The sequence below is a fragment of the Leuresthes tenuis genome, unplaced genomic scaffold, assembly GCF_036924035.1.
Source record: "Leuresthes tenuis unplaced genomic scaffold, fLeuTen1.0.hap1 SCAF_4, whole genome shotgun sequence".
Taxonomy (NCBI): Eukaryota; Metazoa; Chordata; class Actinopteri; order Atheriniformes; family Atherinopsidae; genus Leuresthes; species Leuresthes tenuis.
In genome coordinates this window covers 499,363-509,503 of record NW_027325358.1, presented here as the reverse complement: position 1 = coordinate 509,503, position 10,141 = coordinate 499,363, and the positions used below count along the sequence as shown (strand labels likewise).

The 10,141-nt window shown below is 47.7% G+C and overlaps 2 protein-coding genes across 2 annotated transcripts in view; one reads left to right on the top strand and one right to left on the bottom strand.

Annotated features, from left to right (window-relative positions):
* The window catches only part of dzank1 (double zinc ribbon and ankyrin repeat domains 1), a 20,079-nt gene extending 16,416 nt beyond the window's left edge, over positions 1-3,663 (bottom strand). Inside the window, exon 1 of the mRNA XM_072383920.1 lies at positions 3,512-3,663. Within this exon, the coding sequence (XP_072240021.1) occupies positions 3,512-3,620 (109 nt within the window). The 5' untranslated portion in view covers positions 3,621-3,663. The remainder of the gene's footprint in view (positions 1-3,511) is intronic.
* A 1,336-nt stretch (positions 3,664-4,999) lies between these two features.
* On the top strand, positions 5,000-9,077 carry polr3f (polymerase (RNA) III (DNA directed) polypeptide F). The gene is made up of 9 exons (XM_072383998.1): positions 5,000-5,144; positions 5,726-5,843; positions 5,940-6,007; positions 6,081-6,148; positions 6,231-6,343; positions 6,438-6,581; positions 8,415-8,522; positions 8,626-8,817; positions 8,887-9,077. Exons 1-9 carry the CDS (start codon positions 5,083-5,085, stop codon positions 8,962-8,964), a joined length of 951 nt encoding a protein of 316 aa, XP_072240099.1. The 5' UTR covers positions 5,000-5,082; the 3' UTR covers positions 8,965-9,077.
* The last annotated feature ends 1,064 nt before the right edge of the window (positions 9,078-10,141 follow it).

Genomic DNA, 10,141 nt, shown 5'->3' with positions numbered 1-10,141 from the left:
GGATGGATGTTGGATGGATGTTGGATGGATGATGGATGGATGATGGATGGATGGATGGATGGATGATGGATGGATGGATGGATGATGGATGGATGTTGGATGGATGGATGGATGATGGATGGATGGATGATGGATGGATGATGGATGGATGATGGATGGATGACGGATGGATGGATGGTGGATGATGGATGGATGGATGGATGGATGGATGGATGATGGATGGATGATGGATGGATGATGGATGATGGATGGATGGATGATGGATGGATGGATGGATGGATGGATGATGGATGGATGATGGATGGATGGATGGATGGATGGATGGATGGATGATGGATGGATGATGGATGATGGATGGATGGATGATAGATGGATGATGGATGATGGATGGATGATGGATGGATGATGGATGGATGATGGATGGATGGATGGATGGATGGATGGATGATGGATGATGGATGGATGGATGGATGGACGATGGATGAATGGATGATGGATGGATGATGGATGATGGATGGATGGATGATAGATGGATGATGGATGGATGATGGATGGATGGATGGATGATGGATGGATGATGGATGGATGATGGATGGATGGATGGATGGATGGATGATGGATGGATGGATGGATGATGGATGGATGGATGGATGATGGATGGATGGATGGATGATGGATGGATGGATGATAGATGGATGGATGGATGGATGATGGATGGATGGATGGATGGATGGATGGATGGATGGATGGATGGATGGATGGATGGATGATGGATGGATGGATGGATGATGGATGGATGGATGGATGATGGATGATGAATGGATGATGGATGGATGATGGATGGATGATGGATGGATGATGGATGGATGGATGGATGGATGATGGATGATGGATGATGGATGATGGATGATGGATGGATGGATGGATGGATGATGGATGGATGATGGATGATGGATGGATGGATGATAGATGGATGGATGGATGGATGGATGATGGATGGATGGATGGATGGATGGATGGATGGATGATGGATGGATGGATGGATGGATGATGGATGGATGGATGGATGATGGATGATGAATGGATGATGGATGGATGATGGATGATGGATGATGGATGATGGATGGATGATGGATGGATGATGGATGGATGATGGATGGATGATGGATGGATGGATGGATGGATGATGGATGGATGGATGATGGATGGATGGATGGATGATGGATGGATGATGGATGATGAATGGATGATGGATGGATGATGGATGATGGATGATGGATGGATGGATGGATGGATGATGGATGATGAATGGATGATGGATGGATGATGGATGATGGATGATGGATGATGGATGATGGATGGATGATGGATGGATGATGGATGGATGATGGATGATGGATGATGGATGATGGATGATGGATGGATGATGAATGGATGATGGATGATGGATGGATGATGGATGGATGATGGATGGATGATGGATGGATGATGGATGGATGGATGATGGATGATGGATGGATGGATGATGGATGGATGATGGATGGATGATGGATGGATGATGGATGATGGATGGATGGATGATAGATGGATGATGGATGATGGATGGATGGATGATGGATGGATGATGGATGGATGATGGATGGATGATGGATGATGGATGGATGGATGATAGATGGATGATGGATGATGGATGATGGATGGATGATGGATGGATGATGGATGGATGGATGATGGATGGATGATGGATGATGGATGGATGATGGATGGATGGATGGATGGATGTTGGATGGATGGATGATGGATGGATGATGGATGGATGATGGATGGATGATGGATGATGGATGGATGATGGATGGATGATGGATGGATGATGGATGGATGATGGATGGATGGATGGATGGATGATGGATGATGGATGGATGGATGGATGATGGATGATGGATGGATGATGGATGATGGATGGATGGATGATAGATGGATGATGGATGGATGATGGATGGATGGATGGATGATGGATGGATGATGGATGGATGGATGGATGGATGATGGATGATGGATGATGGATGGATGATGGATGGATGATGGATGGATGGATGGATGGATGGATGGATGGATGGATGATGGATGGATGGATGGATGATGGATGGATGATGGATGGATGATGGATGATGGATGATGGATGATGGATGGATGGATGATGGATGGATGGATGATGGATGATGGATGGATGGATGGATGGATGATGGATGGATGGATGGATGATGGATGGATGATGGATGGATGGATGGATGGATGATGGATGATGGATGATGGATGGATGGATGATAGATGGATGATGGATGGATGATGGATGGATGGATGGATGATGGATGGATGATGGATGGATGGATGGATGGATGATGGATGATGGATGATGGATGGATGATGGATGGATGATGGATGGATGGATGGATGGATGGATGGATGGATGGATGGATGGATGGATGATGGATGGATGGATGATGGATGGATGATGGATGGATGATGGATGATGGATGATGGATGGATGGATGATGGATGGATGGATGATGGATGATGGATGGATGGATGGATGGATGATGGATGATGGATGATGGATGATGGATGATGGATGATGGATGGATGATGGATGGATGGATGGATGGATGATGGATGGATGATGGATGGATGGATGGATGGATGATGGATGGATGATGGATGATGGATGATGGATGGATGGATGATGGATGATGGATGATGGATGGATGGATGGATGGATGATGGATGGATGGATGATGGATGATGGATGGATGGATGGATGGATGATGGATGATGGATGATGGATGATGGATGATGGATGATGGATGGATGATGGATGGATGGATGGATGGATGATGGATGGATGATGGATGGATGGATGGATGGATGATGGATGGATGATGGATGATGGATGATGGATGGATGGATGATGGATGATGGATGATGGATGGATGGATGGATGGATGATGGATGGATGATGGATGATGGATGATGGATGATGGATGATGGATGATGGATGGATGATGGATGGATGATGGATGATGGATGGATGGATGATGGATGATGGATGATGGATGATGGATGATGGATGGATGATGGATGGATGATGGATGGATGATGGATGATGGATGGATGGATGGATGGATGGATGGATGATGGATGGATGATGGATGGATGATGGATGATGGATGGATGGATGATGGATGATGGATGATGGATGGATGGATGATGGATGGATGGATTATTTCAACATGTTCCTCCAGCTGTTTCTTTGTACTTTTCCAGCTTTTTCTCCAAACCTTTGGACGTGTTGTCTGATATTTTTTTTATGAAATAGTAAAATGTCTCATTTTCAGCATGTTTAAATGCTTCTATAAATGTTTCTTGAATAAATGTTTTAGGATTTGTAAATCAGTTTCTGCCGGAGAAACAGACGGAGTAATGGCTGGATGGTCGGACAGGTGTGTGTTTGTACCCGACTGGATGGCGACAGGTGTGCTGGTGTCGATGTGGTTCTTGGTTCTGTGCGTCTGCAGGGGGACGATGGGGATGATGAGCGGCGCTGACACCGACCCTGCTGTCATGGCAACGACTGTCTGCCTGTCAATCAGCAGTCAATCAGGTGCAGTTTAGTCTCTGAAAGCAGAATAATGAGATGTTAAAAGTAAACTTCACTGAGCATCCAACATATTACAGGAACATCAGTTTGAAAGATGATCCAAGGCAGTAAAATAAGAGAAAAACAAATTAATATAACAAAATAACAGTCAGATTTACAAAAGCGTTAAATGAAAAGGAGTCACAGACGGTTCATAAAAATGATGATAAATGTAGGCCAAGAAAATGCAGATTAAGAAGATTCAGGACGAATAAATCAGATCACATCAGATTTACAATTCATTGGAATGAATTAAATAAAGGTGAGGCATCAAATAAAGACTTAAATTCACTTTAAACAAGAGGAAAACAGGGACAGAAGCTGAAAATATGAAATAAGGAAGCTGAATTTTACCATTTTCAGAGACACAAATAATGTGCTCCAACGTAAAACTATAATTTATGTTAACTAAGAACTTTAATCAGACAATAAGTGAACAGCTTTCATCTGCAGCGGCACAAAAAGAACAAATCTGGATATTTTCAGAGTTTAATGGGTACATTTTATGAGAAAATTAAACAGGAATTTCTTTCATTTATGGGGTAAAAACACCTTTGTTTCCAATGAACATGTTTTAAGTTTGAATTCCAAGTTTTCCAAGAATTTGTTTTGATTTATTTCACAAATATGTTTTTTTAGGATTCATTTCCTGACATGAATTCATGACATCATCGATCAGCGCGTCAACATGTACGTAAGATATTTAAGTTTCCAGAAACTGATAAGTTGGTCGAAAGAAAAGACTCACCTGAGGAGATCCAACAGGCTCAGAACCAGAACCAGAACGCGACGGCACATCAAACTTTTCTTACCACTGATCGCTTCAACCGGTGCTGCGTTTGTTCAAGCGTTACCATAGAAACGAGCTCTGTTCGGAAGTGCTCGCGCTAATCTAGTCACGTGGACCGAAAACAGGGGTCGGCGCTACTCGTTGGCTATTAGCACACAGCTTTGTATGTCCACTCATACACATATAAACTTCCAGACAGCTTTATAATGTCTATGTATCCGCCCGGAATTTGGCTGCTTCATAAAGAATAAAGAGATGAATAAAGAACCACCAGGTTTTAGATAATATATGTCGGGGGCTGCCTTTATTTCTAAGTGTTCCGCCGATATCTCTTCAAGGAACAGCCGTTTAGTTTGAATTATGTAAATAAAGCAATCCGTAACTATACACAACTACAAGATTGAGAATATTGACAACCAAGAAAACTATCAAACAAGTAAAGAACAAGTGAACGTTCAGCAGTTTAAAAACCGTTGTTTTTATTCAGGCAGTTTTCAGGACACCTCCCACGGAGAGATCGGAGGACCGGATCGTTGACACGTTAGCTGTGAGGCTAATAGGCTAACACTCCGGACAGAAGCTTCAGAGTTCCGTTAAAATGTCGGAGGTCAAAGTAAAGAAAGAGAAGAACGTGACGGAGCCCGCGGAGATCGAAAACAGGTCGGTCCATCCGCTCTTAAGCTCAGCGGAACCGACGGACCAGACTCCGTCTCAGTTTGCCATATTTCCCGTTTGCACGGCCTTATCAGTCACACACGGATAAAAAGTCAGAAGTTACTTCAATTATCTCAATTAAGAGTGACCTTATTGACATTTCGGCAATAATTATGTTATATAATTGTCTTAATTTCACGTACAGTAGACCGTGTATCTGCTCTGTACACACGCGTCTCACTGTCCCCTCAGCCGAAGGACCCGTTAGCGTCAGGAGATGCTCTTGTCAAATTGAGAGAAATATTTCAGTAAAACTTCTGTCTGCTGTTTTGATTCTGCTGCCGAATTGGAGGGCGTGATTTAACAGAAACTCCAGTTAAGTCTTACTTCACAGTAAATTGAACATAAATTTCAGCCTGCAGTGGGGAACAACGTGTGGGCTCCGAGGCAGCAGATGGAGCCCAATAACTCAGGATGTTTTATTCAATGTTGTTAAAGTAAAACGTCAAACTTTTGTTTTTTGGCGGGCGTCAACTTCTTAACTTCCCAATAAACAATCTTAAGGTTTTTGTTGGTGTGCGCTGCAGGATTAAGGAGCTGTGTCAGCAGTTCCCTCAGGGTATCACAGACCAGGTGATCCAGAATGACCTGCCTCACCTGGAGCCTCAGCAGAGAGCCATGGCCATCAACAAGCTGCTGTCACTGGTCAGTCCGATGGCCCGATCCATCGCTCTGATGATTGATCTGATTGATCTGATTGGTGAGTGGCTGATCTGAAACTGTGCTGTGGTTCTGTTCCAGGGTCAGCTGGACCTGCTGAGGAACAGTTCGGGCCTCCTGTACAGACTGAAGGACTCTCAGAGCGCCAGGTAAACTCACTGTGAGTCCAGTGGTTCTGACTCTGGTTCTGACTGCTGTCTGAGCTTCCTGTCTGTGTTTCAGTAAGATGAAAGGCTCAGACAACCAGGAGAAGCTGGTCTACCAGATCATTGAAGACGCGGGAAACAAAGGTGACAACGTGTGTGTCTCTGGGTGCGGAACACTGCAGCTTGCTGTGATCGGATCAGAACCTCACCAACGTTGTTGTTGCAGGAATCTGGAGCAGAGACATTCGCTTCAAGAGCAACCTCCCTCTGACCGAGATCAACAAGATTCTGAAGAACCTCGAGAGCAAGAAGCTAATCAAAGCCGTCAAGTCCGTGGCTGTGAGTTCCTGAACTTTAACTGAATGTATCAGTCGGACCTGGGCCGGGCCAGGTGGGTCCAGCCTTCCTCCTGACAGGTGTGTGTGTGCTCCAGGCCTCCAAGAAGAAGGTGTACATGCTGTACAACCTGCAGCCGGACCGCTCGGTGACGGGCGGCGCCTGGTACAGCGACCAGGACTTCGAGTCAGAGTTTGTGGAAGTTCTGAACCAGCAGTGTTTCAAGTTCCTGCAGAGCAAGGTACAGGTGTGAGTGAGAGGGTACAGGTGTGTGTGAGAGGGTACAGGTGTGTGTGAGAGGGTACAGGTGTGTGTGTGAGAGGGTACAGGTGTGTGTGTGAGGGTACAGGTGCGTGTGAGAGGGTACAGGTGTGAGTGAGAGGGTACAGGTGTGAGTGAGAGGGTACAGGTGTGTGTGAGAGGGTACAGGTGTGTGTGAGAGGGTACAGGTGTGTGTGTGAGAGGGTACAGGTGTGTGTGTGAGGGTACAGGTGCGTGTGAGAGGGTACAGGTGTGAGTGAGAGGGTACAGGTGTGAGTGAGAGGGTACAGGTGTGTGTGAGTGAGAGGGTACAGGTGTGTGTGTGAGGGTACAGGTGTGTGTGAGAGGGTACAGGTGTGTGTGAGAGGGTACAGGTGTGTGTGTGAGAGGGTACAGGTGTGTGTGTGAGGGTACAGGTGTGTGTGTGAGGGTACAGGTGTGAGTGAGAGGGTACAGGTGTGTGTGAGTGAGAGGGTACAGGTGTGTGTGAGTGAGAGGGTACAGGTGTGTGTGTGAGGGTACAGGTGTGTGTGAGAGGGTACAGGTGTGAGTGAGAGGGTACAGGTGTGTGTGAGAGGGTACAGGTGTGTGTGTGAGGGTACAGGTGTGTGTGTGTGTGAGGGTACAGGTGTGTGTGTGAGGGTACAGGTGTGTGTGTGTGAGGGTACAGGTGTGTGTGTGAGAGGGTACAGGTGTGTGTGTGAGAGGGTACAGGTGTGTGTGTGAGGGTACAGGTGTGTGTGAGAGGGTACAGGTGTGTGTGAGAGGGTACAGGTGTGTGTGTGAGAGGGTACAGGTGTGTGTGTGAGAGGGTACAGGTGTGTGTGTGAGGGTACAGGTGTGTGTGTGAGGGTACAGGTGTGAGTGAGAGGGTACAGGTGTGTGTGAGTGAGAGGGTACAGGTGTGTGTGAGTGAGAGGGTACAGGTGTGTGTGTGAGGGTACAGGTGTGTGTGAGAGGGTACAGGTGTGAGTGAGAGGGTACAGGTGTGTGTGAGAGGGTACAGGTGTGTGTGTGAGGGTACAGGTGTGAGTGAGAGGGTACAGGTGTGTGTGAGTGAGAGGGTACAGGTGTGTGTGTGAGGGTACAGGTGTGTGTGTGTGTGAGGGTACAGGTGTGTGTGTGAGGGTACAGGTGTGTGTGTGTGAGGGTACAGGTGTGTGTGTGTGAGGGTACAGGTGTGTGTGTGTGAGGGTACAGGTGTGTGTGTGAGAGGGTACAGGTGTGTGTGAGAGGGTACAGGTGTGTGTGAGAGGGTACAGGTGTGTGTGAGAGGGTACAGGTGTGTGTGAGAGGGTACAGGTGTGTGTGAGAGGGTACAGGTGTGAGTGAGAGGGTACAGGTGTGTGTGTGTGAGAGGGTACAGGTGTGAGTGAGAGGGTACAGGTGTGCGTGTGTGTGTGAACAGGTGTGTGTGTGTGAGGGTACAGGTGTGTGTGTGTGAGGGTACAGGTGTGTGTGTGTGAGGGTACAGGTGTGAGTGAGAGGGTACAGGTGTGAGTGAGAGGGTACAGGTGTGAGTGAGAGGGTACAGGTGTGAGTGTGTGTGAGGGTACAGGTGTGAGTGTGTGTGAGGGTACAGGTGTGTGTGTGTGAGAGGGTACAGGTGTGTGTGTGTGAGAGGGTACAGGTGTGTGTGTGTGAGAGGGTACAGGTGTGTGTGTGTGAGAGGGTACAGGTGTGTGTGTGTGTGAGGGTACAGGTGTGTGTGTGTGAGAGGGTACAGGTGTGTGTGTGTGAGAGGGTACAGGTGTGTGTGTGTGTGAGGGTACAGGTGTGTGTTTGCAGGTCATGTGACCCTCTGTGTGTTCAGGCTGAGGCGGCGAGGGACAGCAAACAGAGTCCTATGGTTCAGAGGAACAGCTCCTTGGCCACTTCACACGAAGTCTGGAAGTACATCTGTGAGCTGGGAATCAGCAAGGTGAGCCGCCATGACATCATACCTCAAACTACCAATCGCACGCCTCGCTGAGGTCAGCTGGCGGGGGTAGGCAGAGCCATTGTGTCACAGGTGTGTGTTTCAGGTGGACCTGTCCATGGACGACATTGAGACCATCCTGAACACGCTGATCTACGACGGGAAGGTGGAGATGACCGTGATCGCCGCCAAGGAGGGGACGGTAGGCAGCGTGGACGGACAGGTGAAGCTGTACCGAGGGGTGAACGCCATCCTGCAGCCCACGGGCCTGGTGAAGACGCCCTGTGGACTCTGCCCGGTAACCACGCACACCACTCACCTGCGCCGCTGCGGCGGTGCGCCCGAGCTGACCGTGTCCTCTCTGCAGGTGTTCGACGACTGCCACGAAGGAGGAGAGATCTCGCCGTCCAGCTGCATCTACATGATGGAGTGGCTGGACTTCTGACGGCCGCCTGGCTCTTTCCTCCGAGAGGAAGTGTTTATTTCAGCGATCTGTGATCCAGCGTCTTTATTTCTATTTCTCACAAACTTTAATAAAACTTCACCTGTGAAACCTCCGGTGGACTGAATGTTTCCGTCTGTGATGTCATTTAAACCTTCGCTGTTCTAACAGCTGGGTCCAGTTCAGCTGGACTGAAGGAACCACTCAGAGTTCCAGCTCAGAGCCTGAGCTCCAGAGAGATGGAAGCATCTCAGGAACCTGAGAAAATCTCATCTTTAAATCAGAGCGAAACCTGTGGCGTCACACAGGAAGTGACCAGAACCACGTGACACCTTTATTGGGATGAGAGCTCATCCGTGACAGAACCGTTCAGAATGAGGTGAGCTGGTGCCTTCAGCGACCTGTCAGCCATTAGAGGAGTGACATCATCCTCCTGTGCTGAGGTTTCAGAGCTGGGGGCGGAGCTTACACCGTATTTCAGCCGATAAATGGCCTCGAATGTTGGACAAAAGGTTAATTTTCAGGATCCTGAGTAAAATAAAACCAGATAAATGGTAACTCGGCGGGTTCTGGTTCCTTCTGTTGTGTGTTTTTAACCAGAACCAGAGCGCTGTGATGCTGACCAGACGACTTTACTACATTATCTGTTCTGGTGATGAATCGATGATGCACTCAGAGTGTGTTTGTCCAATCAGGGCTCATTATGGAGCTCCATCAGGCTGTAATGGGCTCAGTGCTGACCGGCAGCACCGATCACCTTACAGAGCAGCAGCCTCCCAACATGTTTCCATCCAGCAGACAGGAGCCTCCCAACATGTTTCCATCCAGCAGACAGGAGCTAAAACACAGCCCCAGCAGAGCGGTTTCTGTCAAACAGACACGAGGACGTCCTGATCTGTTGAAACCTGACTCCAGTCCCAGTTACTGAGGTTGGAAAAGTTCAGAGTCATCGTTTAGCTGCTGATAAAACCAGGAAATCACTCTTTGACAGTGCGATGCAGCTGCTGAGGAGAAGCTGTTCCAAGTTTTAGTTTGAACTGACGGAAAAACCCTGAAGCTGACGATCGTCCTCAGACTCAGCTGCTCTGAACCAAACCAGAATTCTCTGAAAGCCTCCAGCTGATCCAAAACCCTGCAGCCAGAGTTCTGATGAGATCTAACAGCAGAGATCATGTTTCTC

What these genes read in the sequence shown, in the direction of transcription:
- polr3f (XM_072383998.1), top strand. Translation starts at nt 5,083, where the DNA reads ATGTCGGAGGTCAAAGTAAAGAAAGAGAAGAACGTGACGGAGCCCGCG. An exon ending in CCCGCGGAGATCGAAAACAG is followed by an intron (nt 5,145 to 5,725) that starts GTCGGTCCATCC and finishes TGTGCGCTGCAG; the next exon opens with GATTAAGGAGCTGTGTCAGC. An exon ending in GTGAGCTGGGAATCAGCAAG is followed by an intron (nt 8,523 to 8,625) that starts GTGAGCCGCCAT and finishes TGTGTGTTTCAG; the next exon opens with GTGGACCTGTCCATGGACGA.